The 17,258-nt window shown below is 39.4% G+C and overlaps 1 protein-coding gene and 1 long non-coding RNA gene across 5 annotated transcripts in view; both read left to right on the top strand.

Moving 5' to 3' along the window:
- The first annotated feature begins 521 nt into the window (after positions 1-521).
- LOC121370947 lies at positions 522-4,578 on the top strand. The gene is made up of 3 exons (XR_005957752.1): positions 522-663; positions 3,067-3,146; positions 4,489-4,578. It is a non-coding gene; the product is annotated as an uncharacterized LOC121370947 (long non-coding RNA).
- A 3,966-nt stretch (positions 4,579-8,544) lies between these two features.
- LOC121370777 (D-threo-3-hydroxyaspartate dehydratase-like) overlaps positions 8,545-17,258 on the top strand; it is a 31,774-nt gene continuing 23,060 nt past the window's right edge. Inside the window, exons 1-3 of one of the 4 annotated variants that reach the window (XM_041496233.1) lie at positions 8,545-8,694; positions 11,102-11,264; positions 14,159-14,296. In XM_041496233.1, the coding sequence (XP_041352167.1) occupies positions 11,104-11,264; positions 14,159-14,296 (299 nt within the window). In that variant the 5' untranslated portion in view covers positions 8,545-8,694; positions 11,102-11,103. Of the gene's footprint in view, positions 8,695-8,934; positions 9,105-11,101; positions 11,265-14,158; positions 14,297-17,258 lie in introns of those variants that run through there. The other 3 variants (XM_041496234.1, XM_041496231.1, XM_041496232.1) reach the window with 3 other exon arrangements.

Raw genomic sequence — 17,258 nt, 5'->3', positions numbered from 1 at the left:
GAGGCCGGTCTTAGAGATGGAACCCGCTAAATGTTTTCATTAGTGGCAAGGGATCTTTTATCTGCATATTCCAACAGACAGAATAGTACATACCACGGCCTTTGATATACCAGTCGTGGTGCACTGGTTGACCCAATAGCCGATGTATTTTTCGTGCTGGGGTGTCGTTAAACATTCATTCATTCATTTGTGCACTGGTTGGAACGAGAAATAGCCCAAATTGGCCCACAGACGGGGACGTTTTACAAATAAAGCAAACTCATGACAAACCCTTGAATAGTGTTGGCCATTTGAGCAGATTTGACTGTAGTCTACCTCTAATGATATTCTGAGGTTAGCAACAAGACAAGGCTAACTTAAAACAACATAGGCTCTATATATGCAGAGTTGGTAGAAAACATTAATATGTAGGCTTTACCGTTTAAAAGAAGAGTGAATTAATATATGCAACTTCACGCGTCGAGCTAACCACGGACCATAATCGGTTCTAAAGTTTAATCGTGTATGTAAATACCGTGTCATGATTCCGTTTGCTATTCGTGATGTCATCTGAGAATTGGTGACCCTTGGACATCATCAGATGAGCTTGTAAGCGAAGAAGGTTTAAAACGCGTCTAAAACAATTCAGACAGACGCCCCAGCCTGTCCCTTTCTTCACCCGAGGTAAATATAAGTTTTATTTTATTACATTTATTATTACAAATTACGAAAGTAGCCTACATAACATAATATATATCTATGTTTATTGACATCAATAGCATACGCCTATTTATTTAGGAGGGGAGGGGGGGGGGGACCCAGAATATGGCGTATATTTTGTTTATTTAATTTTGTCTAAAGTGTGGAGTTGGGGAAGTTACAACGCAACCGTCGAATTGGTCAATTTCGTCGTAGCAGTTGACAGTCTGAGATTAGCATTAACACACATATGCATATGCGTCGTACGATGGCGGCAACTCGCTGGAAGACGGGTGCTAAGGGCAGTTTATAAATTTATTTAATTTTCATCTGGGAAGGGGAGGAGCAATGCGTTACCTTCGGAGTTAGGAGTAGGATATCGCCTCCATCCACCACCCTACTTCCCACACCTATTGACATTGTTTTAAAAAGTCACACTTTTTAATTCAATTCTTTTCAATTTATTTTTGTATGCCCTAGGTCTATGTGCATAAAAATAAAACAGCTTACAACACAAAATAGTGATATATATATATATAGATAGATATATATACACACACACACACACACACACACACACACACACATATATACAGATATATACAGATAGATAGTATGTATAGTATGAATGTATGCATGCATGTATGTATTGATGTATGAATATCTATATATTGTATGTATGTCGAGGTTGACTGTTACATACATAGATATTAACGCACTGGCGCAGGGGAAAATTAAATCCTTTCTGGCCTCACAATTTGTCCCATGCCGTTGCTGGGAGTCGAACCTGTGGCACCGAATCGCCCGCAAATTGCAAAACTAACCACGATACGCTCTGAGCTATCGAAGCTTCCATAAAAAGGAAGTTCTTTAACTCAACCATATGCATGGGGTCTACAATCTACGCGGTCGATCCCGCTTACGCTTATGTATGTATGTATGTTAATCGGTTAAGAGCTCGCCTGAAGTGCTTGCGTCGCAGGATCGAATCACCACGGTGAATCAATTCAATGGATTGGGGTTTTTTCTCGTTCCAACACGTTCACTACCACTGGTCAAATGCCGTTGTATGTACTAGGATCTCCACGAGTACTCGGGCACAGGCAGTCTAGCAAACTCGAATCCGTTCAGTTTTTCGGATAGAAAGAAATGTTTTATTTAACGACGCACTCAACACATTTTAATTACGGTTATATGGCGTCAGACATATGGTTAAGGACCACACAGATATTGAGAGAGGAAACCCGCTGTCGCCACTTCATGGCTACTCTTTCCGATTAGCAGCAAGGGATCTTTTATATGCATCATCCCACAGACAGGATAGCACATACCAAGGCCTTTGATATACCAGTCGTGGTGCACTGGCTGTGACGAGAAATAGCCCAATGGGCCCACCGACAGGGATCGATCCCAGACCGATCGCAGATCGAGCGAGCGCTGTACCACTGAGCTACGCCCCGCCCTTTTCAGATAGAATACATAAATGTAGTAATCTATATAGGCCTACTAGCACCAGGTGCCACTCTCGCATATCTCCCCAATCATTTTCCTCTTTCAGCTGCCCCCCCCCCCCCCCCTTTCTTGCTCTCTCCCTCTCTTTCGGGGGCGGGGCTTTGTTCAGTGGTAAAGCATTCGTCTGATGCAATGTCGGTCCCATTGGGTTGTTTCTCGTTCATATCAGTGCTCCACAACTGATGTAAAAAGGACGTGGTACGTACTCCTACTGTCCTGTCTGTGGGATGCTGCTTATGAAAGATTCCTTTATACTAATCGGGGGAAAGTAGCCCATTGCGAGGCGGTAGCGTGTATTCTGTTTCCATTTAACTCCAGAGCCCTCCCATAGAAAACATAAAGCACCAATAAATATCAACTCATTTATTGTAAACACACTAGGCCGGACCAACTGTTCGAGTATACATTAAGTAACATAATAACAAAAACACTACTTGCCCTATCGGTCTCCTGTGCTGAATGACACGTGTTACAAACAGCACGTGCAGCATTAACCATACCAAAGCGCCACCTATGGGAGCTACTCCCAAATCAAGGGGAAATAATTTCCGTCTAATTCTCTATGATCAGCTGACAAAAATGATATATATCTGCCTGGTCCTTAACCATTTAACTGTAATTAAAATGTGTTGAGTGTGTAGTTAAATAATAACATTCGTGTGGGTAGTTAAATAAAACATACCTTTCTTCTCTCTCTCTCTCTCTCTCTCTCTCTCTCTCTCTCTCTCTCTCTCTCTCTCTCTCTCTCTCTCTCTCTCTCTTCGCTGTCAACGGTTAAAATAACCCTAAATTAGACATCAAATAACCATAGTTTAAAATGTGTTGAGGTATTGTTAAAGAAAATTAATATTGAATTTCTTTTCCTATTTTGTTCAGTGTGTTGCAGATAAAGCTGAAGATGGCATCCCAGCACCAGTTTATTCTGGCTATATTGATATGTGTTTTACATAGCTCACGTAAGTATTAATTTGATAATGGTCTATCCTGTTAAGAGATTCAGTTTAACCTTCTCACATTTCAATTAATGTCAATGGGAGTAATAAGAGGGACCTACTTTCCGTGACCGTGAGCTACGTTCCCGTGACCGTAACCTACTTAGACATGTCATGTCATGTCATAGGGTTTTACGTGCACATTCAAAACAAGCTGTTGTATCGCATGCCTGTCGTGGGCACAAGAGCCGGCTTTGGCCGGCTCCTCCGTCCATGACAGGAAAGGTGGGGGGGGGGGGGGGGGGAGAGGAGGGACCGCCTGCACTGGCAGGTGCAAGGGAGCACCAGCAGCCCGATCAAATCGGTAGCAGGCGGGTGGGGGTGGTGGTGGTGCTATGGAATTTGAATGGAGCAGTTAAATGCCGAAGTGAAAAGGGTTACTTAGACGGGGCCTGTGGCCTATTTAAACAGCCTCGTCCTACTGATCCGGCCTCGACCTACTTAGACTGGTCTGTCGTGGCCTTGGGCTGACTAGGGAAGTGTCCAGATTTGCCGTAGCCTTGGACTGACGAGGGAAGAGACCCTGACCTACTTGGGCAGGTGCGTGTCCGCCCTGACCTACTGAGAGGGACAACTCCCCCCCCCCCCCAACCAACTGAGTACTTGTCTCCTGGCCCCACCCTGACTCGGTCGAGACCGCGAGCTATATGTTATATAACATACAGTTAAAGTTTGATTGTGTTTAACGACACCACCAGAGCACATTGATGTATTAATCATAGGTTGTTGGATGTGAAACATTTGTTAATTTTGACATACTGTTTTAGAGAGAAAACCCGCTACATTTTTACATTAGTAGCAAGGGATCTTTTATATGCACCATTCCACAAACATGATAGCACATACCACAGCCTTGATATACCAGTCGTGGTGCACTGGCTGGAACGAGAAACAGCCCATTGAGCTTGTTTTTATGTAATTATTATGTTACAGAACCCTTTTAGCACTGTACAGGCGGCCTCTATAACCTGCAGATCGGGCAAATTTAATATTTTAAAATGTCAAACTGTTTTTAACGTGGAAATCATCATCCATGATATAGCTTGCGGTGTGGACCGAGTCAGGGTGGGGCCAGGAGACTAAGTGAAAGAATGAATGAATGTTTAACGACGCCCCAGCAAAAAAATACATATCGGCTATTGGGTGTCAGAGAGAGAGAGAGAGAGAGAGAGAGAAGAGAGAGGAGGAGAGAGAGAGAGAGAGAGAGAGAGAGAGAGAGAGAGAGAGAGAGAGAGAGAGAGAGAGAGAATTATTTTAACACAAGTCATTCATTTTACATATTTTCTTCGACCGTTTATTTTAACAGTTTCCACCACAACGCCAAATGGTACAACGGTCACAGGAACGGGAACCACGTCGAGTCTATCTGGTTCATCTGGTTCGTACAGAGACACACACACACACACACACACACACACACCAGAGAGAGAGGAGAGAGAGAGAGAGAGAGGAGAGAGAGAGAGAGAGGAGAGAGAGAGTGGAGGTGAGAGAGACGAGAAAGAGAGAGAGAGATTTTCTAGGCGAGAGGGCGTAGCTAACGCGAGAGAGAGAGGATGCTCAACACCGACAACTACCGCCCAGTCCATGAGAACCACAACGCAAGGCGTGAACACTCTATCTCCATCAACGCTTTTCATCGTCGCTTTGCTTGGAGGTTGCAAACTGTTAGCCATGTTTCTTTGTGGGCGACTTTGGTTCTAACGATTACGTTGGAAAATGAACATAATTTCAAGAATACCGTTGGCATATTAAGTAGGAAAATGAACATAATTTCAAGAATACCGTTGGCATATTAAGTAGGAAAATGAACATAATTTCATTAATATCATTGACATATTAAGTAGGAAAATGAACATAACTTCAAGAATACTATTGACATAGTTGAATTTAACACATAATGTTGGCACAGCTTTGATTATAACTTGTAATGCCTGTGTATAAGAATTATGTAGCGTTTAGTGGATTTGTGGGAGGTATGAAAATAGATATGATGCAACACATTTGATAGGCTGATGAAAACTATTTGACGTCCCACCAATCCTAACTCTGACTGTCTATCGGCACATTATCTAGTCGGTTGTCAATCCTTGTATTCAGTAATAAAAATGAATAGAATTAGTGGTTATAGTGTGTTTTCTCTTGCACTGTGTAAATAGTTTTATATACTATAGTCCTATTCAATTATTTACGTTTAATTTCTATTCAACTTGTTCAGTACTTGTTTTCTTTACATACGCGTGAAAACAAACCCAAACCCCGACATATTTTATATACAATTCATCATCTACGTGAAGTTGACTTATTTCCATTTTACAACACCTCTGTTTTTTTTGATTGCAGGTTCTTTCTCCTATAAATAACTACGGCTATTTGCATAACAAAAGCATCACTCTATAGTGTGTTTCAAACTAATGTTCTTTTCCACCTTCCTAGCGCAATATATTGTAGTATAAGCTATATTTAAGAAACAATTTGGAAACAAAAGTCAATAAACAATTTAGGCACGGATTCAGGCGGGGAGTCCAGGTGACACGCCCCCTTCTATTTTTGTCAAACAATATATATTGCAGAATACACAAACAATTAAAACTTATCTCATCCACCTGTTCAAAAGCAACAACGGGTTTTGGGCCCCCGCTATTAAAAACTTCTGCTCCGCGCCTGCAATTTCATTAATGTAATGCACTGATACAAAAATAAATACGTTTGAGGATAAAATAGTGAATGTCCATGAATAATATGTAATATTTATTATTTACTAATGCACGGTCTAGTGTTCAGCTGAAGGCCACGTTTCCTTTTAGTGAGTGGGGGGTTGGGGTTTGGGGTGAGGTCTTAATCTGGTGATATTCATTGTGACATATTGCACATACACGTGGCCAGAATATTGTATACCCGCGATTGGTGGAGGCGTTGCCCTCTGCCCAACCCAACAGATGTATATTGGTATACCACATTTATATTTGTTCGATTGGATAGTAACTGGAGGGGAATATATGCATTGAACGTTATATGCTTGATGGGTAGGGATGGAGAAGCAACTTAATCACTCGACGAACTCATTTCTACATCACTGTCTTCGTTAAGACTATCACAGGTGGTATTTTATTTCTTATAAAACTATTTTGCTTTCTGAAATCTTCTTCGATCTTTATTACATGTTTAACGGCGTCAGAGAAGTTTGTAGGTGTGACAGAGTTCAAACCAAGTGCCAGTTCTTTCCTTACCGTGGTCATTTTACCATCATTATGACGAGCTATGTGCCCTTTTACTTGACTTCAAATCAGTTCTATTGGATTCAGTTCCGAATGTCTTGGCGGCAGTCTTGGGCATGGCGTTCGGCAATATCATCAGTAACAAACTGCGATGCAGATTTGTTACTTTTCACAAGATCATAAAGAACTGGTTTTGTCATGCTATTCTCAAAAGGGTAGGTGTAAAACCACTACACCGACTTCTCTGTCACTAACCACTAACCCTCTAGACAGCCCAGATAGCTGAAGCGTGTGCCTAGGATAGCGTGCTTGAACCTTATTTGGATATAAGCACGAAAATAAGTATAAACAAACAAACCGCGAGTCAGACCAGTAGGCCTAATAGTTGATAGTTCTTATATTTTCAGTGCTAAGGCATAAACTAGCCATGGTGCTCCTTTACTTTGTGGTACGTATTAAATAAGTATTCCTTTTACTAGTAACAACTGGACTGAATACTTTAAAAAAAAATGTTTTATTTAACGACGCACTCAACACATTTTATTTACGGTTATATGGCGTCAGACATATGGTTAAGGACCACACAGATATTGAGAGGAAACCCGCTGTAGCCACTTCATGGGCTACTCTTTTTCGATTAGCAGCAAGGGATCTTTTATATGCACCACCCCACAGACAGAATAGTACATATCACGGCCTTTGTTTCACCAGTTGTGGAGCACTGGCTGGAACGAGAAATAGCCCAATGGATCCTGGACCGACCGCGCATCAAGCGAACGCTTTACCACTGGGCTACTTCCCGACCTGACTGAATATAATTAATTCCATGATGCACGCTTACCAAGCGGTGGGTAAATAATATTGTCACATCGTGCAACGACAGCTGGTACATATAATTACCGCTTATTCGTCGAAGGGAAATACAACTATTTCAGATTAAAATCAAATCAGCCTGAACTGTATGGTGATTGTCACCTTTAGATCCACATGCATGGTTACAGTAGAAACGGTAGCCCGTAGAACTTTGGAGACAGCAGTGATGTAACACTGCGGGTATGTAAACTGTAATAATATTAATACTAAAGTAACATATCATTATTATTATATACCCCCCCCCCCCCAAAAAAAAAAAAAAAAAAAAAAAAAGAGAAAAAAAAAAAGAGGTTATTTAGCAAACAAAGAAATCAAGTTTGAATTTAACCCGCTCATAAATATAACCTATTTCTAAATAACTTTTATGTAAAAAGAAACCCAATCCAAACAACAAGAAAAATGTAATGTAAATGAAAACTTCATTTTATTTGTTTTCTTCTGTTGTTAGCTGCACTATCTACTTCAAAACTCTATGCACACAAACTAGCCACCGGCCTCGGTGGCGTCGTGGTTAGGCCATCAGTCTACAGGCTGGTAGATACTGGGTTCGGATCCCAGTCGAGGGATTGGATTTTTAATCCAGATACCGATTACACCGACCAGTGATCCATAACTGATTCAACAAAGGCCATGGTTTGTGCTATCCTGCCTGTGGGAAGCGCAAATAAAAGATCCCTTGCTGCCTGTCGTAAAAGAATAGCCTATGTGGCGACAGCGGGTTTCCTCTAAAAACCAGTGTCAGAATGACCATATGTTTGACGTTCAATAGCCTATGATAAGATAAAAAAATCAATGTGCTCTAGTGGCGTCGTTAAACAAAACAAACAAACTTTTTACAAACTAGCCAAACACATACTTATGGTCCTTACACGTTTTAACATAATCTTTCTGAGGAAGGAAATGTTTTATTTAACTACTAACTCAACACATTTTATTTACGGTTATATGGCGTCGGACATATGGTTATGGATCACGCAGATACTGAGACGAAACTCGCTGTCGCCACTTCATGTAAAGTTCTTAGTCTATAGGCCCGTACGCATGGGGGGGGGGGGGGGGGGGTCGAGTCTGTCGAGGTCCGTCCGTGGATGTGTAAAAATAAATAAAAAATAGTCCGATGATGTAACAAATTTACTTCCCAGAATGCAGGAAAATGCACCTCAGACATTCTAGATTTGAAAAAATTCGGGGGCATACCCTCGGATCCCCCAAACAAGTCCGGCCCTCTGGGCCATCGATTACGCACCCCAATATAATTTTTTTGCGTACGGGCCTGATCACCTGGACGGGAAACGTGGTGTGGTTAAAACTGATTTTGAAGTAGGCAAAAGCTAGATTCATACTTCATGGCCGACTCTTGTTGGCGAGTAGCTGACTTGCCCAGTTCTGCTTCTGTTCAAACCTAAGCCTCAGTTGTCGGTGAAGTCAGTGTTTTTTTTACGCAGTTCATATTAAATTATGGTGCGCGTTCGTTCAACGCTTTTTAGTTTACCTAATTTAAAAATCAGTTTCGCATGAGGTCGGCAATGAAAGTGTAAATTGACCTTTAGTCCATTGAACTGCTCCCAAAATAATTTGGTTCACTAAACCAGAACATGCTCAGAAGTCCCAGCATTCGCGGAATATATCGACCGAGTAGTGTGTTCATAATATGTATAGTACTGATACCGCGCATTTGACACCGAGCGGCTGCAGACGTTCGGCCTCCTGAACTCAAAACAGGCTCAGGCGATCGGTTTGTGTGTAACTTGTCAGGACAAAATAATCAAATTTGACTTTTCCCAAGTAAGTCGTGCACTCAGTCAAAGTTTAAACATTAATCAGTCCATACAAGGTAAGTAACCCTACCGTTGTACCATGATGTCATGTAGATATTACATTAAAATAACTATGTGTGCGTTGTCCTACAGGCTACAGTCTGCAACCCTGTTCTACTCCGATTTAGTTCCCGTTGCCATTTAAATTGGCAACCTCAGTTTTGTGTATTATATCGAAATCGTTCAATATACCCGGTAAATCACAGGCATCGGCAGATTTGAGCGACTGGGTTGGAATTAGTTCACCAAGGGTTGGGGTGGGCATCTATATATTCATTTGAAGAGCAGTGCTGGATGAAGGTGGGCATGGGATTGGGATGGTCATGGGATGGGGGAGTGCCCCTGCCACTCTCCCCAGCTTCTGATGCATATGTGTTTTAACTACAGGGTGATATATGCATTGGTACTGAGGTAATTTAATATGTAGTGCATTTAAAATATTCTGCAAGGGGTGGGACATAGCCCAGTGGTAAAGTGTTCGATTGATGTGCAGTCGGTCAAGGATCGATCCCCATCAGTGTTTTACTGTACATTATATACATACCATAACTCTTGGTACACAAACCCCCCCCACACACAAACACAAACACACACACACACACACATACACACAAAACCCACACACACAACACAAAACCCACACACACAACACAAAACCCACACACACAACCACACCAACACACACAAAAGAACACAAACACAGATATATATATATATATATATATACCGTATACCATTTACATGGCCCACTGGTTGGAAAAGTGCCCTTGTCTCTAGAGCTGGAATTTACCTGCACTCCCACTGCCCCCCCCCCACCCCACCCAAATAATATTTTTTTACTAGGTGCAGGCCTGGTACATGTATTTAGATAAACAAAACCTAATTTTACCACTTTACCACTGCATGGGTTACATCCTGCCCCTAAACAGAACTAATGTCACATTAAAAAATAGACAACTATTTAAATTGTTTGTTTTCTTGCAGTGGTGGAGTGGGACATAGCCCAGTGGTAAAGCGTCTGCATGCATGATGTGCTGGCAGTCTAGAATCGATTCTCGTTCTAGTCAGTGCACCACAACTGGTATATCAAAGGTTGTGGTATGTGCTATCCTGTCTGTGGGATGGTACATATATAAAAGATCCCTTGCTACTAATCGGAAAGAGTAGCCCATGAAGTGGCGACAGCGGGTTTCCTCTCTCAATATCTGTGTGGTCCTTAACCCTATGTCTGACGCCATATAACCGTAATTAAAATGTGTTGAGTGCGTCATTAAATAAAACATTTCTTTCTATCCGAAAAACTGAACGGATTCGAGTTTGCTAGACTGCCTATGCCCGAGTACTCGTGGAGATCCTAGTACATACAACGGCATTGACCAGTGGTAGTGAACGTGTTGGAACGAGAAAAAAACCAAAGCAAAAAATGTAGCAGATTTCCTTTTTAAGACTATATGTCAGAATTACCAAAAGTGTGATAGCCAAAAGCTGATGATTAATAAATCAATGTGTTCTAGTTGTGTCATTAAAAAAAAAAAAAAAAAAGTAGAAGGAAGGAAGGAAATGTTTTTTTAACAATGCACTCAACACATTTTATTTACGGTTATATGGTGTCAGACATATAGTTAAGGACCACACAGATATTGTGAGAGGAAACCTGCTGTCGCCACTTCATGGGCTACTCTTTTCAATTAGCAGCAAGGGATCTTTTATATGCACCATCCCACAGACAGGGTAGTACATACCATGGCCTTTGATATGCCAGTCGTGGTGCACTGGCTGGAACAAGAAATAGCCCAATGGGCCCACCGACGGGGATCGATCCCAGACAGACCATGCATCAAGCGAGCGCTTTACCACTGGGCTACATCCCACCCCTGGATGAGCGAAAAGTGAACTTAGGAGATATAGAAATTTGTTGTGCTCGGTAGGGGACATGTATTGCTTTAGCAGTACTCTCAGAAAGTGTGTTTGTATTACTTTTAATTTTTACTACCATTATTTGTTTTTAAATTAGCAATGGGATCAAATAAAAATCTGCCTGATTTGATCACCGATCTACCAAGCCCTTGTTTCCTTGTGGATTTGAATCGAGCCAAGCTAAACACATCACGCATGCTTGAGACGTGTAAAAAACTTGGGGTACAGCTTCGTCCACACATGAAAACTCACAAGACCATGCAAGTATTATATTAAATGGCTACTAGGAAAAATGGATATGTAAGATAACCAGATTGAGAATTACAATTAATCCCCTAGGGAGAAAATAATTGTGACAATGTGTTTTGAACTTTTCATTCATTTCAACTTATTTATGTGCGTATATACATCCAATTAAAGTTCAAGCACACTGTCTTGGGCACACACCTCAGCTATCTGGGTTGTCTGTCCAGGACAGTGGGTTGCTTAGTTAGTGAGAGAGAAGAGGGTGTAAATGAGCTTACACCTACCCATTGAGTTGTTAAAAATCCCTCTGGGTGGGAGTCGGTACTGGGCTGCGAACACAGTACCAACCAGGCTTATGTCCGATGGCCAATCTAATTAAAATTAGCTCCACTATTACATGTGGATCTAACAGCAACCCGTTGGAGCTCATGTCAGTTGACCTTTCATTTGACCAATCAAAACCTTACTTGCAAAATCATGCCACTGATTTAAAAAGAATTTGAAAACATTCGGGATTATGCCGAAGGTATACGAAATGATTCGGGTGAATTACGAAGTATGCCGAAAATTAATTTCAATATAAAATTTTATATAAAATTAGTTTTAAGATGAAAAAAAACCCCCGTGATGGTATAGCCATAAAATCTGTTTATACTAGTATACAATCCAGAGTTTATTACTGCACTTTCCCCCCTGTTTTTGTATTGTTGAAATAGACCAACAAGTTCGCCTATTACATAAATAGTCTTGCCCGATATTTTTAGAATGTGTATGCTCCCGAATAACGCTATAAACGGCAAGTGTAATTGGTCGATATTTGAATTGTTATTTATAGATGAGGCCAAAAAAAAAAAAAAAGGTGTTTCCGGTCGACCGACCGTCCCTAGTTTTACACCCCCGTCCCTAATTTTGTTTTCTCTTAAACTGAAAAAAAAAGGGGGTAGGACTTTCCTTTGTCAGGTATAAAGAACATTATAAATACTTATAATAAATAGAGTTATGGTTAGAGTTAGTAACACTGACAGTGCCAAAGGAAAGTCCTTCCATTATGGAAAAGCTTTTGTAATAGAGTTCCTTCCCCTGATTAGCTACCACCGAACAGCTTGGTCGGTCACGGAAGTAACCGAATGTACGAACATAGCCTTGGTACAGGTTATTCCGATTAAATATAATCGTATAAATTCAGCTTAATTCTCATCTTCACTTAAATCAACAGGTCTTATTATTAATGCATCTCAAATGTTTGCATAAAGTATTTACATAAAGTATTTAAATTAAGAACAACGATATTAATACAAATGTCCCATTAATTTAAGGAAATACACAAACAGTGCATACCAATACTACTACTACTACTACTACTACTACTACAACTACAATAACAATAACAATATCAATAACAATAACATTATTATTATTATTATTATTATTATTATTATTATTATGATAGTATTCAATTTTTTTTTTAAACCAAAAAAACCAAACCCTACCTACCTACCCTAATTTTTTGGGTGATGCAATCGGAAACACACCTTTTTTTTTTTTTTGGCCTGAAGTGTCACCTGGACATGGGAGTCCACGCAATACTGTTAGATCTACCAGGGTAGACCCAGTAGAGCTAATTTTAATCAGATTGGTCCGATGGCTTAACTATAACGTCACCGAGGTATGAAAGTATTGTTTTTAATGATTGTTAACTAGTCCCTGTCTGTGTAGTGGTACATATAATAGAAGATCTCTTGCTACTAATGAAAACATGTAGCATGTTTTCTCTCCGAGAGTCTAAAAGTCTATATGTCAGAATGACCAAATGTTTGATATCTAATAGCTGATGATTAATAAATCAATGTGCTCTAGTGGCGTCATTAAACAAAACAGACTTTTCACTCTAAGATGAATGTCAAAATTACCATCCAATATCCAGTGGTTAATAAATCAGTGTGCTCTAGTGGTGGTGTTAAACAAAAACTATTTGTTCTTGGCTAATCTATGTCACCTAAACATGTTATTGGGGTGGGAGGTGGGATTTAGCTCAGTCGGTTGAGTTTTCGCTTGACGTGCTTGCATCGCAGGATCAAACCACCTCGGTGGATCCATTCAGCTGATTGGGTTTTTCTCGTTCCAACCATTGCACCACAACTAGACAAAAGCCGTGGTATGTGCTTTTCTGTGTGGGAAAGTGCATATAAAAGATCCGTTGCTGCATTAGGAAAAATGTCGCGGGTTTCCTCTGATGACTACGAGTCAGAATTACCAAATGTTTGACAAATGTTTGACATTCAGCAGCCGATGATTGATTAATCAATGTGCTCAAGTGGTGTTGTTAAACAAAACAAACTTTAAACAAACAAACTTTTGTTATTGTGGGATGATTACAGTTAAAAGTTTGTTTTGTCGCATTAGGACACTTGATAATACCCATTAATAATAAAAATAGAGATTATTATACGAGCTTGTATGTCGTACTGATTTTACAAAACGAGTGTCAGGAGTTTTGTATTGCGAGGGTAATACATGAATCCTGACACGAGTTTCGTAAAATCAGTACGACACACACGAGTGTAATAATTTCTTTATTATCCATATTATTGTTGTTGTTTTCTTTATGAATAACAAGACCCAACTCAAAATGTTTCAGCCACAACTAGAAGGAGACGACGAAATGACGTCATATTTCAAATGCACAGTCTAGCTAGGACTGGAGAAGCAACGTCATGTTATGACGTCACTTCCCAAAATTACGTCATCACACTTGTTATTACACGTGTGCTTCGTATGATTATTATTACCTCGGTTATGTAAAAACATATGGATAATAAACAAGTGTATTAAGACAGTCATCTTGATTTGCTGTCTTATAACATAGTCTAACTTTAATCGTGCAAAACACAAACACATTTTGTTTCAGAGAACTTGCAGTTCTTCAAACTGGAGGGAAAAAACAACACATAACAGTGTCCACCATACAGGAGGCAGAGTTTTATGCAGAAAATGGCTTTGATGACATTTTGTATGCATATCCAATCACAGCTGATAAAATAACAAGGTGAGTGAATATATTATTTTAATAAAATTATTTTTGACTGTCGTAAGGCAGTGCACTATGACTGCTATATCAAAGGTCGTGGTATGTGCTATACTGACTTTGGGATGATGCATATATATATATAGATATATATATATATATATATATATATATAGAGAGAGAGAGAGAGAGAGAGAGAGAGAGAGGGAGGGAGGGAGGGAGGTAGTAACCAGAGTGTTTTTCGGTATCATCAATATCATATATTATATTATGTGAGCATAATACATTATTTTTATTCCTAATATATGATATTTTCGGTATCGTCAATATCATATATTATATTATGCGAGCATAATACATTATTTTTATTCCTAATATATGATATTTTCGGTATCGTCAATATCATATATTATATTATGCGAGCATAATACATTATTTTTATTCCTAATATATGATATTGACGATACCGAAATACACGAGGATAATAATCTCTTTATCATATATAAGCTCAAGCTTAATACAACGTGTTTTTGTAAACTGTACACGCAACTTTAATTCCAGTCCGCCATTACTAGATATTCAAATGACGTAAGACTATGTGGTGCGGTGTATTTTTGAATGGAAATGACGTCAAACTCGAATGACGTCATTTTGGATGTCCTTACATCAAAATAAAGTTATGCCTAACATTTTTTGTTTTCTGAACACTGGACAGCTTTCAGTGTCAAATTGCCATTGAAATGTTTTTATTTGATGACTATGAATGCATACGTCAATCATGGAGTGTCACCCAAGTACGTTTGCTTAAATGTCAATAAACCTAGTGCCGAGACCTCAACTAATTTATATCAAATTTGCAAACTTATCAAATTCTCAAAGTATGTGATCTGAAAAATATCACATACTTTGATTGCACTGAAAATGTAAGATATTATATTTTCAGTGCAATCAAAGTATGTGATATATATATATATATAAGATCCACTGCTTTTTAGATAATGAAACAATATAATGGGTTTCCATTCTAAGAAATGTCAAAATTACCAAATGCCACATATATGACCTTGTTATAATATGCATTTTGTCGCGTGAGAGCCAGAAGGACTTAAGTGCATCAAAATTAATTTTTTAAAAGCCGAGATAATGAAGGAAAACTGTTTTTCTTAATCAGTAGTTAAGATGTCGAATTTGTTTTAATGACAATGAAAGCTGAACATATTTATGATTTCTTTGTATATTTGCGGTATTTATAGCATATTAGATGTTTTAGTTATTTGCTTAAATAGTTGTAGTTACGACAATTATTCATGATTAAATTAAATGCGTCATTTACGACCAACAGTATATCAAGTAAAGTTAAATATTTATTCTGAAAGAACCATCACTTCTAAAACATTTCAGTTTTGCAAATCACATATTTATTTTTAAAAAGGAGAAAGCTTGTAAATAGAAACTATTTAGAAGCAAACATTCGAAAAGGAATACAAGTAGAAGTACGTATTAATAAAATCACCGCTTAAACAAAATACTACATGAAAAAAGTTATTTTACTTTTGTTATTAATAAAACGATAAATAAAATCGCCAATTGAGAAAAATAATAATGTGAAAAAAACTACTCTGACTCGTGAAATCCTTGTTTTCTTTGACCCACCCCTGATTTTGTGTGACCTTATCTGGTGCGGGGTTTCTGCCAGAGGGTAAAATGAGTATGGTGCCATACACAAATATTTTTGAAGAATGTTTTTTAAGTTATCTTTTTGACAAAATTAATTACTCTTATCATTACTTCATTACTGTATGATTTTCTTAATCCTAACCCAAAACTTAACCCATTTTCTCTCCCGAGGGATGACCCCCCCCCCCCCCCCCCCCCCATATCTCTGTTGACTGTGGTTACATTCAATTCCAGAGAGCCATACCGAAATATTTCTATCTGGCAGAAACACTGTGGTGGTAGTAATCCATGTTCGTTGTTTGATGATGGTGCATCAGAATCAGACGACTTGTCCATACAAAACCTCTTTTTCTAGGCAAGTATTCGTTCCTGATGAGTAATCGGGAAAGCTGATGTCATGTTGTGTGCAGTGTTCTTTCCGTGTTCTTTGCACCATGGGAGTCCTTTTGCAGATAGTTCCTGGTTCTGCTGCCTCAGGGTGTACTTCACTAGTTTCAAGAATACCTGGTTTATCAGATAGTGCAACAGACAAACCAGAATAGTTAAGCAAACTGAAACTGGTATCCTTTAATGAATAAACTATGTTTAGCAGCTTATTGGTTTGGGATACACTGGGTTCAAGTGGAGCTCATTCAAAGGATATAGGGTTTACGTTTCTAATGAGGGTGTGTACTGAATATTAAATCCATGTTCACCTGTTGAGTATGCAGGATTCTCTCCAGGTTATATTGAGTGAACAGTAAACCCTACAGCTTCTGCTGTGCGTTGGGTGTACTCTCCGGGTTCTGTTGTGTGTTCAGTGCACACTCCTGGTTTTGTTGTATATTTGGTGATCTCTCCAGGTTCTGTTGTGTGTCCAGTGATCTCTCCATGTTCTATTGTGTGTTCAGTGATCTCTCCAGGTTCTGTTGTGTGACCAGTGATCTCTCCAGGTTCTGTTTTGTGTTGGGTGTACTCTCCGGGTTCTGTTGTGTTCAGTGCACACTTCTGGTTTTATTGTGTATTTAGTGATCTCTCCGAATTCTGTTGTGTATCCAGTGTTCTGTCCAGTGTATATTGTTTGTTCAGTGATCTCTCCAAGTTCTATTGTGTGTTAAGTGATCTCTCCAGGTTCTGTTGTGTATCCAGTGATCTCTCCAGGTTCTAGTGTGTGTTAGGTGATGTCTCCAGGTTATAATGTGTGTACAGTGATCTCTCCAGGTTCTATTGTGTGTCCAGTGATCTCTCCAGGTTCTATTGTGTGTCCAGTGATCTCTCCAGGTTCTATTGTGTGTTCGGTGATCTTTCCAGGTTCTGTTGTGTGTTC

Source organism: Gigantopelta aegis, chromosome 4 (genome assembly GCF_016097555.1).
Source record: "Gigantopelta aegis isolate Gae_Host chromosome 4, Gae_host_genome, whole genome shotgun sequence".
Taxonomy (NCBI): domain Eukaryota; kingdom Metazoa; phylum Mollusca; class Gastropoda; order Neomphalida; family Peltospiridae; genus Gigantopelta; species Gigantopelta aegis.
This window is presented reverse-complemented; position numbering and strand designations above follow the sequence as displayed.